Source organism: Falco biarmicus, chromosome 13 (assembly GCF_023638135.1).
Source record: "Falco biarmicus isolate bFalBia1 chromosome 13, bFalBia1.pri, whole genome shotgun sequence".
Taxonomy (NCBI): domain Eukaryota; kingdom Metazoa; phylum Chordata; class Aves; order Falconiformes; family Falconidae; genus Falco; species Falco biarmicus.
Window position 1 is genome coordinate 3015699 of NC_079300.1, and position 20462 is coordinate 3036160.

The window sequence follows — 20462 nt, forward strand, 5'->3', positions numbered from 1 at the left end:
AAAATCAAGTCAGCGGTTGTGAGGATTCCTCTCTGTTAAGTCCTGCGTGTTGATAGAGCCGTTGTTTCGTCAGCGGCCTTATGATTTTCCATAATACTTGTTGAGAAAAGTCAAAGCTGTGATAGGAGGTGCAGTCTCCCAAGTCTGTAAACTAAGTCACTCGGAGACTTACCAATATCAGAAAAGAGAACTTGCTTTAGTTCTTTGTGAAAACACAAATATTATGATCTTTCAGACTACAAGCTAATGTGTGTTTTATCTCGGGGAGATTTCTCAGAGGATGAGGCTTTGTTCTAGATAGAGTTCTCATCAAGATTGAAATGACAGGACTCTGAGTCACCACAGCCACATCTGTTGCCTAAATGTTGTAGTGATGTCACAGCAATATGAGTAGGGTAAATCAGTCAGGTTTAATTAGTCCTGATGGTATTTCATATAGGATAGCTACTTGTCTATCAGTATGTAAACTGTTTTGTTCAAAGCCACTGTGGGTGCAGCAACGCTTTCACACTGCAGTCTGGATATACAAAAAAGACCTTTTCTTGTCATGGCTATTTACATTTTAAAAAGTAGTACACTTTGTCCATTTGACAATGTTTTAGAAGCTACATAGAGAAAAAGAAAAAAAGAACATCTCTTTAACTAACAATCATTTTCATTGGTATCACAGCACAGCTGCCTTAAGAAAACAGAATATTATAGAAGTACAACCCTCCCAAAACCGTACCTCACTTTTTCAAAAGTAATGTATTTCCAACTGATGCTATCATTTCAGAAGGAAGCCTTTAGTAAAGAAACAAGAAAAATATTCACATATGTAAACAGTAGAAATTTGTGAAGTCTGGGAAATAATAAATTCTACCAGCATGTTCAATTTTAAATTGGTTGAATAGAATTGTCAGGTAGTTTCTCATTGCTTTTAGCTTCTGCACTTAATGTTTAAGGAAATGATCAGCAAGTAAAATATTTTGTGTTACCAAACTGGAAATTTCTTATATTTGCTATGGCTTTTGTTACGTTGAGTTTATTTTATAACCCTCTATTTACATCTGAATGGTTTGAATTAACTGAAGTAAAACTCCCTGCTTTTGACTGCATTTTCAGGCATATTTTAACAGTGCTTCCTTCTGTGATTAAAGATTGTGTTGTATGTATCACAGGGACATGCAAAATGCTTAGTATTTTTTATTCTCTGTCATCTTTGAAATTGCCCTAGATGAACATACCTATTGTAATCACATAGCTGATATGATGAAAATAGTATTACACTGGCAACTGTCATCTAATACTTTTTGCTGAACCACAGTTTTTTACATAGTAAGAGTATGAAATCCAGAAAGAGATACCTAAAACTAACAAAAGTTTAACTAATAACTGTTTCAAAAGATTTGAAAAATCAGGATGCAGCCCTATGAATCTGTTATTCTGACTGGCTCATCTAGTTGTACATTTAAAATTCCTCTCCTGAGGAATTATTCCACTGACTGGAGGAAATATCAGAATTGTAACAAGCCAAATTGCTTTACAATTTCACCTAAAAATAAGAAGTATTGAAAACTTACAGTTACCTAATGGCATAAGTCATTGGTCTCAAAATTAAAAGGTATTTTACAGATCTATCAATAATTGGCTGACTAGTTGTAGTGTCACTTCCTTTGAGGAATAATTTTAGTGTCCCTGAGAAACAGTTTTGCAGAATAAGTTTAGAATTCTGTGGCCCCAAGGAGGTTTCTTCGTGAATCCATCTCTTCAAGCACAATTGAGGCTCTGTCTCAGCAGAACATGGTTATCAATAATGAAATTGGACTCTCGTACATTGGGACTAGCATGTTACTTTCCTGACTATGTCTTGGCTCATAGAATCATAGAAGCATTTTGGGGTAGAAAAGACCTTTAAGATCATCAAGTCCAACCATTAACCCGGCACAGCCCAGCCCACCACTGAACCATGTCACTGCATCTATGCGTTTTCTAAACGCTTCCAGGGATGGTGATTCCACCACCTCCCTGGGCAGCCTGTTCCAATGCTTGACCATCCTTTTGATGAAGAAACATTTCCTAACATCCAGCCTAAACCTCCCCTGGTGCAGCTTGAAGCCTTTCCTCTTGTCCTGTCACTTGTTACCTGGGAGAAGAGACTGACCCTCCTGCCTACAGCCTCCTTCAGAGTTGTAGAGAGTGACCAGTTCCCCCCTGAGCCCCTTTTCTTCAGGCTGTACCCCCCTAGCTCCCCCAGCCGCCCCTCACAGGGCTTGTGTCCTAGCCCCTTCCCCAGCTCTGTTGCCCATCTCTGGACACACTCCAGCACCTCAGTGTCTGTCTTGTAGTGAGGGGTCCAAAACTGCACACAGTATTTGACGTGCAACCTCACCAGGGCCAAGCACAGGGACGATCACCGCCCTAGCCCTGCTGGCCACACTATTTCGGATACAAGCCAGGATGTTGTTGGCCTTTTTGGCCATGTAGGCACCTGCTTGAGATTATAACTAATCAGGCTATGAAGGTAAAAAATATATATGGTGTCTAAGACCCAGCCCAGAAGTTTATGAAAGGAAAGAAAAACTATTTTGCTCCATCACTGCTCTTTTCATAGCTACCTTTTCCGCGTCTTTGCTAACCCAAATGTATACATGTTCATCCCATATTTACTACCTCCGACTGTTGCCACGCTTAGCACTGACTGATTGTATAACATGTGGTTTGGGAAAGGTGGACTTGAAAAGCCAGCACATTCTAGCAACCAGAACTGACTCAGTGCCCTAACTAGTAACAATGACCTCTTAATGAAGTCATCTCTCTGTTGACCTTCCCTCTGTATTCTTGGAAAAAGATTGACACAGACAAGGGACTGAGCAATAATCATGTTATTTTATGAGTAACCATTTGAAAATAACTGAAGAATCATCTTGGAGAATTTCCTTAAAATCCACACCTGTCTTAAAATCACATTGCCGCATCATCAGATCTAATAAACCATTCCAGTGTGCATAGTTTTCTTACCATGTACTTTCATGTGAAATAGAAGAACATACTATGCTCTTACTAAATTATGTATGTTTGGAGGAAGACTATCCTTCAGTGGTCTTTGATCTATATTTTTGATGTAGTATCATCTGAAAAAAATTCATAGTGTGACTTCAGTGAGGACATAATCATGGATTAATCAAGTGCATTTTGCTTAATCTGTTTAGCTCTCAGAAGAACAATTACCATGTTATTTTTGTATTGGTTTGATTTTACTTCAGATCTGCACTGCAAATCTGCCAGCACTTGGAAGACAAATTTTGAAGAACAGACCAATTCCCTTCTGAATTCTTGATCTTGTGGCATTGGGCTGTCTTAAAAAAAAAAACAAGCAAACAAACAAACAAACAAACCAAACAGATATTTTGATTCTAAGTGAGTTTCTCTTAGAAGGGTATATTTTGGCTAAATGTAGGTGCCTACAACATAACAAATTATGCATATAATACAAATACTCTTGGTATGGTAATGTTTAAACTTCATGTGATGTTACAGTAGCTCTGTATCTTTTTATATTTTTGCATATTTCTCAGATTGGAAAATAATAGTAATGCAAATATAAAGATGTGAATTGGGTTCTGCTCACCTTCTGATCCTTCAAGCAATGACAGGGAAGATACTGAGAGCTGCCCTAACCTCTCATTAAGGAGTGGTTCTAAATTGTTTGCTCCCGGCACCTGAACACGAAGTTAGAGTAGCTTGAGGTGGTTATAATTTGTATAGGATTTGAGCTGTCTGGCAATATATAGGTGCTAGAAAGGAGATACCATTTGGCAAGGAGGAATTTGTCTCCACAATACAAGTTTCCAGTTGATGTAAGGAGCCAATTTTGTCACTTTTGAAAGTTTCTAATGCGGAGGTTGTACTGCATGGGCATTGTGCTCAGTAATGAAAATTCTGGCTTGCCAAGCAGCTACATCATATAGAGGGCATTCTGATTTCAGAGATCATTTAGATCTTTGGAGAAGAAAAAAAAAAAAAAAGAAGAAAGGCAGAATACATAAGTTTGAGATGGCTTTTAGCTACCTTTGTCCCTTCCATATATGTATACACAGTAGACAGACTTGCATTATAAATAGTTTACATTTACAAACAGGTAACACATTCATAATTTGTGAACTTTGTGCTTGATTATGTAATTAGAAAACATGTAATTATCAAGTTATCTTTAAAAATATCCTTCAACTAATAACGTAAATTGATCTGAAATGTTTTAGTAATATATTTTGTTTTAAACATACATTTAGGCAAAATGAGTTCGGGCAGATGGCTTTTCATAGCAAGTAAACATATCTCCCTAGTATAAGAAACAAAATACTATGTCAAGCTGCAAAAGATTTGTGTTGCACATTGAAAAATTCCATTAATCCCGGGATTTATAAAAATGGAATAGCTAGTATTAACAAAAATGTAGATCACTGAACTGCTGTTGGGATATTTTATGATAATCTTTCATCTGGTATGCAAACACAACTACTTGTTTTCATTTTGCACAGAGCTTCTCTGAGTCTGGAGTCCGACTGTTACTTGCTGGACATTGAAACAGCCCTATCAAATAATACCTAAACTAAACTGGGGTCAGCTGTGAATATTGCACCAGGTGAAAAAGCCATAAAAAACTGTCACACACAAGTAGTAAATATACAAAACTGAGCTTCACAGAACAGGGGGATTATTTTAAAAGGGACATTACTACAAAAAGTAATCTACGTAAGATTGAACAGGGCTGATCTAAGTAAAGCACCATGGGGCTTTTGGGCTCCATTAAGCAAGTCAATGTTTTTTGCACTCGTTTTCACTTTTCCCTGAAGTGCTCTGCTGTAGCTCCTTAGCATGAAAAGTCTTTTCTAGAAAGAGCTAGAGGTGCTGACAGTTTTTCTGCTGAAGGAGCAGGCAGGTGGAAGCGTAACGATCCCAGAGGCAAGTCAGCACAGAACCCTTAGCAGGAGCCTGTGCAAACCCCACACCACGCGGTAATAGGTCATGAGCAGCAGATGCCACGCTTGCATTGCGGACTTCCCCCACTGAAGCAAAAACAACCACAGCCTGCTTCCAGGGGAGATAACTCAAAGACAAACTTTTGCAAAAGACAGCACATTTTTTAAGGTTGTATCTAGGAGAAAATTTAATTTCTACTGTCTGAATGCTAGTTTTGCTTTTAGTCTTCTCTTACATCACTGTGCTAGAATAGTTTTTTCAGATGTGCCATTACACAGCTACTACCTCTAGGATGTCTCCTTTTAGTACAGTGCTTGATTTTGCCTGAGCCTCTGTATCCTCTTCTACCGTTTTCTTATTTTACTCATTTGAACTGCTTGAGCCAGACTGTCATTTTTCTCTCTTAGAAAATGTTCACATAAAGTTCAAATTCCTTCCTGAGGTATTCTTTGTTAGCTGTCTTAATTAGTTGCTCAAAAATTATTTGCCCAAGTTCTATGCCATTTTGTAATAAAAGGGTCTACACTGAGTACCTGCAGCATCTGCAACAAATCCTGCTACCACTGCTGACATTTCCTTTACTCTTTCTGTTGTCCAGAGGCATGTGAAAACAGCAGTATGATGGACCATGCATTGACGTGGATGCACATCATTCCTTTTGAGCTAGAAAGATGTATTAATACTGCTGTCTTCTTGGATAAATTATTAACTCTTACATCCAGCCTTCTGCCCAGCTTCCTTCCTCCTCAATTAAAAAAAAACAAACCAAAACCAACCAAAAAACCAAAAAAGGCACTTATTTCAGCTAATTTTTCAACTTGTTTTTCCAATTGTTACCCTAACCTACTAGTTTAAAGTTGCTTTTTGATGGAACTTGGCTGAAGTCCTTTGGATTACAGTAAGAAAAAAAGATTTGAACCAGAAAATGCTTAAACAGCTCTCCTATCTTTTGACTCCATTTGCTTTCACACAGGGGTCATTCTCTTGTGCAGATGGAGACTTCTCTTGTATTCAAAAGCTGCAGAGTTCCTGTGCATGTGTCCCCTTTATTTTTCTCTGTCCATTTAGAACCACTGGTTACACTGTATTTTAGCTTTGTATTTAGAAAAAAATATGTGTTTATACTTAGAAAAAAACGCTCTTTAGTTGGAGTGGTACTTGAAACCTCACTTTCTAGCATCACAGTTTTTCAGAGTAATGAACTGCACAGAAAATCAGCCTAAAATATCCGAAAATGTCCAAAACATAGTAGGATTCAATGCCTTTCCATTTATAACACTTTAATCATGTTGTACAAGACACTAAAATTACTGAGAGATGCTCCTGATCTTAGTTTCAGTGCTGGCCCATATCAGATGTTAATGAAGCCAAAGGCCTGTTGATGTCACCAGGCCAATTTAGTTTTAGTGCTCTCACTCACTTAACACTGTCCCTCACGAGGCTTGCTTTCCTGTGCTTACTTACAGCCTGGGCATTACAGACGCCTTGAGGATCTCTTCTCACAAGGCCAGTTTGAATTTGAAATACCACATTATGAGCACTATTTATCTAGTTAAAGAGCCCTAAATATTTTCCTTTTTCAATTTGTGGAAGCCACCATGTGATAAGTTATAAGATGATGCACAATATTCTGTTTCTTCAAAAGGAGAGACTGCAAACCAGATCCCCAGATGGTGCAAATTAAAGGTAGCTCCTCTGGCCTCAGTGGCCATGTGCTGATTCACATCAGCTGAACATCTGCTCCTGTGATTAGAAAATAAACTTAGGGCTCCCACATGACTGCAAACACTAAGCAGGAGGCAGTCCTGTTAAAATTTATGATCAGAGTTTCAAAGCAATCTCTGAATGAGCCTACTTCTGATCTCAGTTATTCTGTTTTAATATAACTTTTTATTTAATATAACCTTTGTTTTTGGGATTGCTTTTAATTAACATCGGTGATGTTTTCCGCAGTTCAGCCTATATTAATTCAGTTTTTAACACGCCGGATCAGATGTTTTGCAAACAAATTTATAGATCATGAAACGACCGCTGCCAAAAATGTTTCTTAGTACCAAAGCCAGAGTTGATCACAAAATCCATCAGCTGCAAATAGCCCATGAAGAACAGGAATCAATCATGACTCAGCAGATTGTGGAGCCCCACTTCCCTGCCTTTGTCCTAGCTGCTCTACCTTTCAAACAGAACAATTCCTAATAAAGGCAAGGGAAGAAAATTTCATTCAAGATAAAAAGTGAGGAACGGTTAGTGAAATGAGTGTCCTGAAAGATTCAGGAATATATTGTTTCCATGCTAAAAAAATTTTCCTTCTTAAGAAGCCCCTAGAACAAAGTAATTTTCTGGTAGCACTGCTGATGGTTAAGACAGTGACAGAAAACTTCTCTGTCACAGCTGCTTGATTTGGGCGAGTTCCATGATGTTTCTAGAAGGAAAGGGAAACAGTATCTGCTGGCAGGCCTGGGAACTCCCCATATACTGGGTTCTGTTCCACTTGAGTGCTGCAGAAGGGAAAGTCACTTGCCCTTCCTTGGGTTTTCCAGTGGAAGGATGATCCTCAGGGCAATACTTTTAAAATTAATATATACAATATGGTTACATAATTAAATGCTAGTATGAAGTGTTAGGTAATATGTGTTTCACATTGTACACAGAAACACTAATAGGATCACAAAGCTAGAGACATTTATGGGAGCATCTAAAATTTAAGCTCTTATTTCTGGCTGTTAACACTGCCAGTGAGCAGAATTTAGCATATAAAATGGTATCAAATCCAAGATGCATCTTTTATGCAACAAAAATGTAAATGTGCAGATGCAGATTGCCATTGTCAATGCTGTGTTTCAGACTAATTTTGCAAGGAAACTAGAATACATAAATGAATAAGGAATTTTGAAATGCTGAAGGACTGATATTGAGTAGAGATGTGAAAATACCCTAAGTATGCATATCTCTTTGTTACACTGTAATGAAGAAAATGAGTACTTCTGAGCCGCAGCACTAATGAGGCCCATTTTCATAGGGATTTCTGACTGAGCTTTCCTTGATTTTCTGATGCCTGATAAACAACAATATTTCTGTTTCAGCTTTTCTTTTGAGGGGGAATAATGGCCACATAATTTTCCTGAAATACATAGCATTTTAGTAGCTTCAGGAACTCTACACCTCTGTCATATCACCTAGATCAACTCTTTCCTTTAATATTCATAACTTCTTTTTTTAATTAAAATCTCCTTTTTGTTATGAACTAGTATTCAGGGCTCTTATAAATCACTACCAACTTAATGTGAAAAAAAAATAATATTAATGGCAATTCCAGTTTAGAAACACATCATTATAATCTAATAAACTATAGAGTAACTTTTGTCCTTTCTGCATCATGATAGTCTGAGCCTGTGAGACATATATGATAGAATTTTGTAGTGTTCCTGCAGGAGAATGATGCTGCTGGCATGGAGAAGGGATGGGACAGCAGTGAAATTGTTGAGGAGTGCAGTCAGTCGGGGGGAACGGCAGTCTGCCTGTTTGGATGGTGTAATGACTGACAGAGTCTTTTTTTGCAGTATAATACGTTTGGACAGACAATGAATAACACTCACCTGCAACCTAGGAAGTGGAAAGCTGATGTAAAGCTGGTTTGCAATCCCATCTGTTGCACAGAAGATGCTGAGGCAGACTTACCTGCCTGAAGATTTACTCTTGAGACACAAGATAGTATACATTTCACTCTAATAATAAAAATTGTGTTTTGGTAAAAATAAAAAGCAAAAGGACAGAGACAAAGAGGGAGAAGGGAAGAGGAAAGCTCTCCACATGGCCGGCCAGGAAGAGAAGCAAGGGGGTCCCCAGCTCAGCTGCCTCCCCTGGACTCTTCTCCAGTGCAATGTGATTGCCCCCTTCCCATAGTAATGAGGTAGTTTTGGTTTCATAGAATCACAGAATCGCAGAACGGTTTGTGTTGGCAGGGCCCTTAAAGCCCACCTAGCTCCAGCCCCCTGCCCCGGGCAGGGCCACCTCCCCCCAGCCCAGGTTGCCCAGAGCCCCGTCCAGCCTGGCCTTGAGCCCTGCCAGGGACGGGGCACCCACAGCTGCTCTGGGCAGCCTGGGCCAGTATCTTGCCACCCTCACAGCAAAGAATTCCTTCTCAATATCTAATCTAAATCTACCCTTGTTCAGCTTAAAACCATTCTCCCTTGTCCTATTGCTACAGGCCTTTGTAAACAGCCCCTCCCCAGCTTTCTTGTTGGTCCCTTCAGGTATTGGAAGCTGCTCTAATTTTTCCCTGGAGCCTTCCCTTCTCCAGGCTGAGCAACTCCAAGTCTCTCAGCCTGTCTTCATTGAGATCTACTCAACCCACTACTGACCGTTCCTGCTTACAACACCCTTAGCGCTGTCTGGAGCATGCTTTAACCAGTAGCATGTGTTGCACACGAATGGGTTGTTATGCTTTGGACATTTGTATTACTGGGTTATGCTTATTAAATGTTGAAATGACTGTAGTCTGCTTGTTTGAACAGTTTGGACATCACTCACTTATAAAATTTCTGTTCCACAAAATGCTGTACTTTTGAAACATTCATCTTAATGTGGAATGAAAACAAATGTGGATTTTACCTGAAGTACAGAAATCTTAATTTAACAAATTGTTACTATCAGGTTTTTAAATACTTAATATCTGAAAATAAGTCCCATCAATGTTGTAAATTAGCTGGTTTTTGTTTGAAAAAGTGATGTACAAGATGGTTACTTGTGTGGTTTAAACCTCCAAGAACAGAGTTCTCAAGCTCCTATTGTCACCACTCGAATTTACAACCAGTTTCGGTTTTATTAACTGCAGTATATCTTATATGCCACAAGGTGTCTCTGTGTGGAAATGCTAAACTTTATACGAGGGTTTTTATAATATTACTCAATTGATGTAAAGATTTTCTACTATTTGGCTTGGGTTTTCCTTAATACTTGACAGGGTTTTTTTAATAACACATGAGAAAGAAAAGTATATGCAAATTTATCCATTAGTATAGGCAATACATTATTATTTTAAATGGTCAATGAACCAAATGACTTATTGGAAAATTGTAATCTTAAAAAAAAAAAAAAAAAAAAAGCTCAATGTATAGCCCTTAGTAAGCAGGTGATAACAAAGAAATATGAATGTCTTCTTATGCGGGTTAAAAGGAAGAGCTGTTTGAAACTGCTCTATTTAATTTCCACATTTGTTTTTAAGAAGATCTGTTATGTATTCATATTCAGGATTAATATTGTTTAGGGTTACTATAAGGAGCCAGTTATTGGCATAATATTTTCTCTAAAGATTACATTATCTTTGGGGCCTGATGTGCCTAAGATCTATAAAATAGTTGCCTTTAGTATGTAATGTATGTTCAGAGATAATACATGTGAAGTTACATATGTGGGCACAAGTAGGAATTACTGTCTACATTGCATGTTTAATTGAAAATAAGAGAAGGCTTCTTAACACATTATTATCACAAGAGGGGAATGCAAAAACCACTCAGGAGATAACGGCTAATGATGATTTTTTTTTTTTTTGCTTTCTATTGCTTTGTATATCTGCATACACCTAGTACTATGTTTGCCCTGAGAACCTTTCTAACCTATTTTTCTTTTCTCTATCCTTTTCCATTGTATTTCTTTAGCTTATCTTCTCTCACTTCCCCTCCTATTTAACTCCTTATATACTTCTCCTGTAGCATACTATTTCTTATTTTGTTTTACCTTTCTAGATAAAACAGAGTAATTCAAGCTGGATTTGGATGCACTCATGTTGGTCTGCAACATGTGTAAATAACAGATGAGTACCTAAGCATTATATTGCAAGTAACTATATACATTTAAGATATATCAAACCTTATATTGTAGATCCTCAACAAAGGAAAAAACACGTGAATGGAGGCAAAGGCCATTGCGCAGTGTTGTGAATACACGCAATGGGAGCACCCAGCAGTGGAGACCTGGGTGTGAGACCTAGCCAAGGAGACTGACATTCATTCATCAGAGTTGTTAAGCTGTTTACAGAACGTTTTTACATTTTGTTTTGCATCCAAATGATATGAGGGATTTTCACATGAATCTGCAATGGTCCTAAACTAAACCAGAACATTTCAGAATTATGAATCAGCTAAGAAAAGGTTAAGAGACTAGCCTTCTTTAGTGATTAATGTGTACGCTTTAGATAAAGTAACTGAAAACGGTTAAGGCACAGTTATCCTTTAACAGCCAAGCACAACTGTAAAGGAGTTCAGCCTTTGTTTGGATCAGCGAAATTGTTGCTGCAGTTCCCAGCTATATTTGCTAAAAAGAAAGGATACACATGGCTTCAGACCTAGATGGTTTATTTAAACTCACAAAATTACTTATTTTAGCAGATGTTCCATGAGATTCAGGCTAATAGCAGTAATATAAGGTCTAGAAACTCTTCTCATCAATCAGGCAGCATATAAAACACAGAACAAAAAGATGATCTTTGCACCAAAGAACACACATTCTAAGGTTTAAAGGGACCAGATGAATAAATATGGAGAGAACAAGGAAATAATAAAAAAATATTCATCAAAAGATATGGGCTGCGGCCTTGTCATAAAACCCTAAGAGCTATTGTCAGATTTTTTGCATACATCGTGGGAAAGGAGTGCATTAAGGAAGGATCTGAAAGAAAACAACAAAATGGTTTTGTAAATGTGTTTAGGTAATTCCAAGTACAAGGAGCAGCATGAGAGCAAGCGTAAAAACACTCGATGACTATCTAATAAAAAGACCATGAATACTGGCATCACCATTTAGATAGCTGGTGAAGGACAAGGGAAGTGAGAAGGCTCTGCTGTGCAGACCTGCAAGTGTAAATACGTAGCTGGGGAGGGGAACACAGAGGTGACAGAGGGTAAGGGGAGGTGACTCTGGATGGCACCCAGCTTCACACTAGATGTGACACAGTTACACTGCAAAAACATCATGGATGGGTGGGAGTGGTACAAGGACACTTACCACAGCTAAAGAACAGAATATTGTAGAAACTGGAACATATGCTAATGCACAATTTGATAAAATTACATGTGTTCCAAATAAGTTGTGTTTGGACATGTTGTGTTGCTGTTTGATTAATTTAGATTTGCAAATTGTACCTGCAGTATGGTGTGTGCTTTGTAAGTAAGGCCTCCACCCTCAAGAGTTTACATCCTAAATTAGAGGCTCATATAACCTAGCCTGCCTGATCTGGTGCAATATATGTCCAGAATCTTCATGCTTGTGCTGGATAGGAATACTTGAGCTAATTATAAGTGGAGGAAGTCTAATTGTAGCAGCACAGAACTCAGCATGGGTCATTTACTTTGGAAAGAAAGCCTGCTTTAAGCAGTTAAGTATACATACAGTGCTTCAAAGTATTGTCTTCCTTTACAGTAGACTTAAAACTTGTTTGAAAGGTGAAAGTCCTTCCTTTGTTGCAGGTAACTTGCCAGAAATGAGGGGGAGATGGCAACAGAGACATTTTGAGTGAGTCGCTCAGCTCTACATTACCTGGTACTGAAAAAGCCTTGTCCCTCATTCCTTACACATTATGCTTCCCTTTGATTCTGCAGAGTATTTCATTATTGGGGGAGTTGTCTTCTAACAACTAAGGAGGAGGGAGTGTTACTATCCAAATTTGCAATGGTTTCTTATGCTGCTCTGCACCTTCCCTTAAAATGGCATTTCAGCCCACTGGAACTATGTTAAATGAGCTCCATGACAGCTATTTCAAAACTCATGATTTTATACAACAGTAATCTTATTAATGAATGGTCAAAACGACAGTTCCCCTTACCCTGGATTTGTCAACTTTTAAAATGTCACATTCAAACGTGTCTGAAGTGGATTATCTTCTTGTGAGGGCACAGGATATAGCATGTCTTGGTTTCACAGATCCTTTGTGTTTCACAATCTCAGATACGTACTGTTTATTTCTTCATGGATGACTGTTCTGTCAGCAGAAAGAAACAGGTGCAGCAAACTTTGTGCAAGAAATACTAGCAGACACTGGGGGACTTGTCCACTTCAGCTACAATATAGTTGTAATGCTTCTACCACTTGATTGCAGTTGCACAAGACTGCCAGTATGCATCAATAAAAAATGCAAGAAACGCCAGGGTGAACAAGGTGTGATTTATTAGGAGACCTAATAAAAAAAGTTCCAAAACCTGAAGCAATATAAACAGCTGAGGGGTGTCCCAAACCCTTTAAGGCCTTTCATTCCATGCCAGCTTTTCAGCTTACAGGCTTTGGTTCCACTGCCAAGTGGGGCAGTACTCCTCATATGCTGATTTCTTACCTTCTCAAAGCACTCCAAACCTTCAAAAATCCTAAAATTGTTTTTAGTGAGTAACCTATATAAATTCTAAATAATAAAACAAGACTTATCCAGGAATAACTTATGCTTACGATACTATGGATTGTATTTTTAGCTCAGGTCGAATTCTACTTTGTTGTGCTCTGAAACGTAAAGACAATTCTGCTCATTATATTGTTCAGCCAAGCAATCAAAAGTTATAAAACTCTCCATAGCAGGATGAAGCTGTAAAATGCCTTTGTAACTTCCTTGCTATTGATTTCACCATGTAACACGTGATGGGATCAGATATCAAACAGTTTCCAGGCTTCCAACAGGGAGCAAACAGTGCCGTGGGGCTCGGCAGTCTTGCAGAACTGAGCCAGAAGTTCCAATTCCTCTGCACTTTCCTGGCCTATGCTTTTTCAGAGATCCTTCCCAAAACATGCTGAGTCGTCAGGGAGATTCTTTACTCCATGTGTAGAAAGGAAATTTTAAGCAGTGGGTTCTATGTCCTCTATCTCCTCATCCTAAACAAGCCCCCAAGTACACCACTTACTCATGCAGTATAGAGAAAGACCAACTAGCTCCAGGAGCAGGGGAACTAATTAAGTCTGAGCTCTGTGGATTTATGTTCCCGCTTAGGCTCTCTTGAGGCTAAAACGGAACATTTGTCTCCTAGGGGATTAGTCTTTTGTACTTTATCAGCCTTGCTTTCACTCGGGGCACCAGTATGGTCACTCCTCTATCTCACTGATTTTTTTAATTAAACTTTCAGGCATATAATTATTTTGAGAACCTGCACCTTTGTCCAACTTGATATTAGTTTTAAAGCTTAAAAATTATTCAGTAAGGTAGGGATCTCCAGGGGCAGATAAAATGGGCACGGCTTCACTTCTTTAGAAAACCAAGCTCTTAGAAAAACTGAGTTTTAAATACTTGATATTCTGCAAAGTGAATGGAATAAAGTTTATTTATTTCCTTTGAAGCATAATGTAAAAGATTCTCTTCAAGTCAATGTGAGCATCATTTAATCTAATTTGATAACCTGGAGAAGGGATTCTGTGCCTGAAAGCTTATTCTCTGTTTTAGCTATGTGAGCTAGTCTATTACACAACTTTATTTCTCCCTTCAGAACTTGCTTCTTGTCTAATTAGAGACCCTCGTGCACTCTCATTAAATCTCTCAAGGAGTATTTCTCCCTATGGAAGTCCCGAGGCCAGCAAACTATATTCAGGTTTATTATAACAGACACGATTAAACTAGTGGGAGAATTCAATGTGTAACATACACATGCAAATGTTTATAAATATATTGATCTGAAATAGTACATTTTTAACATTGAATCGCCAGGTTTAGAAAACTAATGTTCCCATTGTGGCTGACTTTTAAGAATCTTTTTGGGGACAGAGGATGTTATTTTATATTGAGCCCAAATCATCAGACCAGGCAATACAAGTCTAAATACTTTCTCAACATGACTCAGGATTTAGCCTGTAGTAATTACTGTCAGTATGAGTGACAACTGCTGTTGAGAAACCTTCCTTTGTTTACTATTTCAGCAAATTCACCTGATGATGTTTTTGTCTTTGAATTATATATGCATGAGACAACAGGGTATGTCTGGGTGTTTTTCTTGCTGCTTCACCTTTCTACAACTTGAAATTCCTGCCTGTTTATTAGTAAGAACTAAATGTAAATTTCTTATATTATTACTTGGCATAATCGTTTTGTCTCAAGAGAAAAGCTCACAAGCTGACCTTTGCTACAACTTTTTTCAGAGCACATAACTGGGGGGGAAATTTTGTCAAGGGACTGTTGAGGCACAGAGTGATCAAATGACTTGCCCATGGTCAAAGATTGTGGTAGATGTAGGGAAAAAAAAAAAAAATGACTATCTAAGCAAGCATCCTAACCACCGGAGCATGCTATGACTGCAGACACTGCCCAAGGAGGCAGAAATAATTGGGCTGGATTTTCTGGGACTGTATAACCAATAATTAGATGGTCTCTTTACTCTTGCTTTTAAAAGAGCAGGCCCTGTTAACATTTCAGCCTTAGTGTTTAAAGTGTTCTCATGGTTGATACAGTTCAATTAGTCTTGTAATTATGAATCCTTCGATGCTTAATGGACCTTATGAATGAATTGGAATACTAATTCACTCCATCGATCAGGAAATCTAAACAGAAATTTCATTTGGAATTTTTTTCTACAAACTATAGTAAGAGGATCAGCAATTTGGTGCCAGTTTTATCTCAAATTTAATTAAACCTAAATTTATGAGTAACAAAATTTCAGTTGGATTCAGTACAGGCAGGACAGGATCCATCATGATCTATAAAATTGACAAGGAGCCAACATCCCCATTCCTCCCCACTTTATTCCCCACACAGACAACGGGGATGAGCGCTTTGCTGGACCAATCCTGTGCTGGCTTCCACCATCCTGCTCTTGGCTACGGGTAGCAATCCAACAGCACAGAAGCAAAGAGATCGGTACCTGGAAGTCTGTAATGAAGGGACATCAGACCTACACCTTACAAACAGCACCAGATCTTTGTTTTGTCAGTGACTTGATGAAGTGAAGATCCTGTTTGTTAAAATCTGTTTGGAGTAACTGGTTCCAGAATGCAATAACATCCAACAGGTATTTCAGATTCATAGGATCTCCTGTATATAACTAAGAGTTTAAGCTCTAAACTGACTATATTTTTACATGAGAAATACATCCATGGAGCATTTATTACAAAAAAAACATTTTATCCCTCGCTTTTCTTGCTGAATGAACGACTTCACTATTTTATATCTTGACAAAATGACTCGATTTAAACATTTGAAGCACTGCTCACCTATTTTGTTTCCACCTGCTAAAATTCGGAAGCTCAACTTCACCTCTTTGATCATCCAACAGCCACATTTCTGAGCAGAATAACCCCAAGTATACCGTCACCAATGAAACACTGCAGAGTGGCATCTCAGAAGCATGTGCAGGTGTAACAGTATCATCAATTATTGTCAAGGTTCTTTATAGATATTTACTGATAAGAGTTCTCTAGAATCCAGTATTTTCAGATTTAGTCCAACAAAATGTATTCATTAATGTTCATGAGAATGCGATGATAGAAATTCTTGAAGAGTTTAAACTTCCTTAGAGATTGTAAAAGTCTCCTTTGATCTGCTGTAGTGTTTTGAAAACATGGTTAGCCTTTGGAGAGCTTCTGATAAACCTTCTCCTGTGATGGCACAACAGGGTTGTACATACCAATTTCTGTCACTGCAGTACTTCTTCATGTTGAATTTCCTGGTTATTTCCTCAGCGTTCAAAGCTCCAGGCAGATCCTGCTTGTTTGCTAGCATGACAACTGGTATGCTTTTCATAAATTCATTCTTTAAAATGAGTTCAAATTCTTTCTTTGATTCTTCCAGACGTTGCTTATCAGAGCTGTCCACAACGTACAGAAGTCCATCTGTGTTTTCCAGGAAATTGCACCAGACCTGTCTCATTTTCTGTTGTCCTCCAACATCCCAAAATGTCAATGTAAAATTTCTCTCGGTTTCAATCATATCAACATTAAAGCCAATTGTTGGAATCGTTAGAAAAACATCATTATACTTGAACTTGTACAACAGTGTAGATTTTCCTGCAGAATCAAGTCCTAACATCAGTATATTAGCTTGCTTGACTTTGGAGTGCTTGGTGTTCTGGAGGCCCATTTGTGCCGCGGGGTTCTCTAGCAAGCCCTTAAAGGTGAAATTCCCTGTCTTCTGTGAAGTTGATTTTTGTCAGCAATGTGTCTGTCTGCCTCTGTGAGACGAAGCACAAAATGTAAGGAAGAGGAAGAAGCAGCCTTGCGATACGGAAAGTAAGTAAAAGCTCTGTACAAATGCTTGCTGGCTTTTACCAACTTGATAATATGCAAAGAGTATTTATGATGGTGCACTGTACATTGCCAAGCCTGTGGGTGGAACAGCTATGAGTAACATACCAATTGGTCACAAGCACAAAGGTTACAGTCTTTGAACATGTTTGAACAGTGAACCACACTTACAGGACCATTTAAGAACTCTTTACAATGTAAATTGTGCAAACTGAACCCCCAGCAGTCTAGCTATACTCCCAGATCCCAAGGTCTAGGGAACTGCGAGCTGTCTGCTCTGTTTCAGTGTGTGCCCAGAGATAAATATGCCTTTATGACTGCATCTGCATCCATTTTGGAAAAGAAATTAAATATAAACACAGGCAGTGAGGAGGGGGAATCTTAAGGTTTGCCCATACTCAGCAAGCCACAAAATGACACAGTACCTGATTCATTGGTGCATCTCATGTCCCAGCAACAAATACATCTCAAATGGTTTAATCATAGAATCACAGAACGGTTTGGGTTGGAAGGGACCTTAAAGATCATCTAGTTTCAACCCCCAGCCATGGGCAGGGACACCTCCCACTAGCCCAGGCTGCTCAAAGCTCTATTGATCCCAGCCTTGAGCCCTGCCAGGGATGGGGCAACATGTGCCAGCGCCTTACCACCCCCACAGTGAAGAATTTCTTCCTGGTATCTAATCTAAATGTCTCCTCTTCCAGTTTAAAACCATTCCCCCTTGTCCCATCACTACATGGCGTTGTAAAAAGCCCCCCTCCAGCTTTCTTGTCAGCCCCTTCAGGCACTGGAAGCTGCTCTAAGGTGTCCCCAGAGCCTTCCCTTCTCCAGGCTGGACAACCCCAACCCTCAGCCTGCCCGCACAGCAGAGGGGCTCCAGCCCTCCGAGCATCTTCCTGGGCTCCTCTGGGCTCGCCCCAGCAGCTCCGTGTCCTCCTTATGCTGGGGGCACAGAGCTGGACGCAGGGCTGCAGGGGGTCTCACCAGAGCGGAGCAGAGGGGGACAATCCCCTCCCTCGACTGCTGGCCACGCCGCTGGGGATGCAGCCCAGGTGCGGCTGGCTTTCTGGGCTGCAAGCGCACGTTGCTGGGTCATGTTGAGCTTCTCATAAACCAACGCCCCCAAGTCCTTCTCCTCGGGGCTGCTCTCAATCCATTCTTTTCCCAGCCTGTATTTGGGCTTGGGATTGTCCCGACTCACATCCAGGACCTTACACTTGGCCTTGTTGAACTTCATGAGGTTCATGTGTGAGTCTACATGGGCACATGTAAACACATGTAAACTGGCTGCCTCCGACTCCCACAGTTACTCCTCTTGCCTGCTCATGCATGAAGCTGTCTGCTTGGATTACACTGTCAAGAGTTGTAAACTCGATGATTTATGTTTATATGAAGAAGATTAACCACACTTTGCATGGTGGAGACTAAATATCGATCTTACGATCTGGTCATTACTAAGATTCTGCTACCTGAAATTAATAATTTCAGGTAGCTTTGTTACGCTCAGTTGTTGCCCATGGATCTACGATGAAGATTTCCTTGAGGAAAGGAACGAGAAGGGTGGAGTAACTGAGTCTCAATTAAAAGACCTTTTTTTTGCCAGCATTCTAAATAGTGTGTGTGTGGGGAAAGAGGATAGAAAATTTAGTCTAGTATTATTTAATTCAAGTCTCCATTTTTTGGCAGTTAGTAGACCTACGCTGGGCTGGTTGAATGTACGCTGGGTATTGCAATACTTATTTGCCCTTATACCCAGATGCACTAGTATTACTTATTACCATGTGTCTTTGCTTCAGAAAGTACATAATCAGCAAAACAGATGTAAAGGTCTTCTGGCCAAATAAGCTGCTGACTGATAGGGTAATCATTTTGATAATTATGATATTGGTGGCTCAGGTATTACAAATGTTGCGTAAAATAAACCGCAGCCTTGACAGACAAGTTATAATCTGGTTTCTCTTGAAGCTAAAAGGGTTATACCGGAACTAATTGGGGGCAACAAAAGATGACAGTGACATACTCACAGTTGTACATTTTTCAAACTTAATAACATGTATAGATTACATGTAGGATTTTTTTTCAGGAGTGGGTCATGATGTATTAGACCAGGGAAGAAAGTGTTTGCATTTCCTTATAAATAATGTATATGAATGAATCAAAAGATGGGGAGACAAGAAACTATGCAAAACACATTGTTAACACAGTTGAATGAATCATAATTCCCTGCAAAATAGCATGCCATTTCCTTGAAATATGGTTATCTCCATCAAGGGCAAAACCTCCCTTCTGTGTGACCTGTGACAGCATGGATGGATGGTCGACGTCCCTGGGTGGTGCTCTGATTTAAAGATTACTCACAGTTCTCTGCTCTCTATGTTTGCTCCAACTGTATCTGATATTTATGGTCTCAACTGTTATTTCATTACATCAGACTATCACCTTAAAGAAGTGATTAACCAATCTCTGATTTTTTACAAGCTAATTAAATTTATTTCCAGGACAGAACAGCTAGCTTCTGAAGACTCCATGGTTTTGCAGTTTTTAACCTTACCTGAGTCAAACGTGAGTTTGGTTCAGAGCAGAATTTGGTGATGCAGAGCCGCTTCCAGTATGATTTCCCACATTGCTCTGGAGTTTATACACCAGCATGAGGTCAAACCAGAGCCGTAATCAGGTGCACCAGACACAGCGTGACACACACAGCCTTCTGCTTGCAGGTCCTGAATCTACATGGCACTGAAAGGTGACCATTTGACAGAATGAGAAGTGTACCTTTGATTTGTCCAGAGGTGTGTTTGCCTAGCCAGGGTGAGGCTATCTTGCTTGTGTAGGGTTTGCCTGCATGTTCGGTTTAAAAAAATGCAGAGTAATAGAACAAAACCAGGACAGCTGATTTACCACCAATTAATCTGAACTCAAACTTTGCACAATAAACGTTTCATAAATGATCTAAGTTCCTGAGTTGTCCAAGCAAGATATTCCACCATGGCTGCATGCTTTTGCAATGTGACAACATGTAATTAAAGTAATAATTCAGGGAGGCTTGGGGGTGAATCCTCACCATGGACTGAGGGTATTCAGCCTGGAGAAAAGGGACGGGGGGGGGGGGCACGGACGGGACGGGGGGGCAGGACGACACCTGATTGCTCTCTGCAGCTGCCTGGAAGGAGGCTGTAACAAGGTGGGGTTGGTCTCTGATCCCGGATAACAAGTGACAGGATAAGAGGAAACGGCCTCAAGCTGTGCCAGGGGAGTTTTAGCTTGGGTATTGGGAAAAATTCCTTCACTGAAGCGTGGCCAAG

General features: G+C 39.5%; 1 protein-coding gene across 1 annotated transcript; it reads right to left on the reverse strand.

Moving 5' to 3' along the window:
- Positions 1–11341: 11341 nt before the first annotated feature.
- Positions 11342–20075, reverse strand: ARL14 (ADP ribosylation factor like GTPase 14). The gene is made up of 2 exons (XM_056359156.1): positions 19712–20075; positions 11342–17087 (listed from the first exon to the last, which is right to left on the reverse strand). The coding sequence occupies exon 2, from the start codon at positions 16994–16996 to the stop codon at positions 16421–16423; it is 576 nt and encodes a 191-aa protein (XP_056215131.1). The 5' UTR covers positions 16997–17087; positions 19712–20075; the 3' UTR covers positions 11342–16420.
- Between the last annotated feature and the right edge of the window lie 387 nt (positions 20076–20462).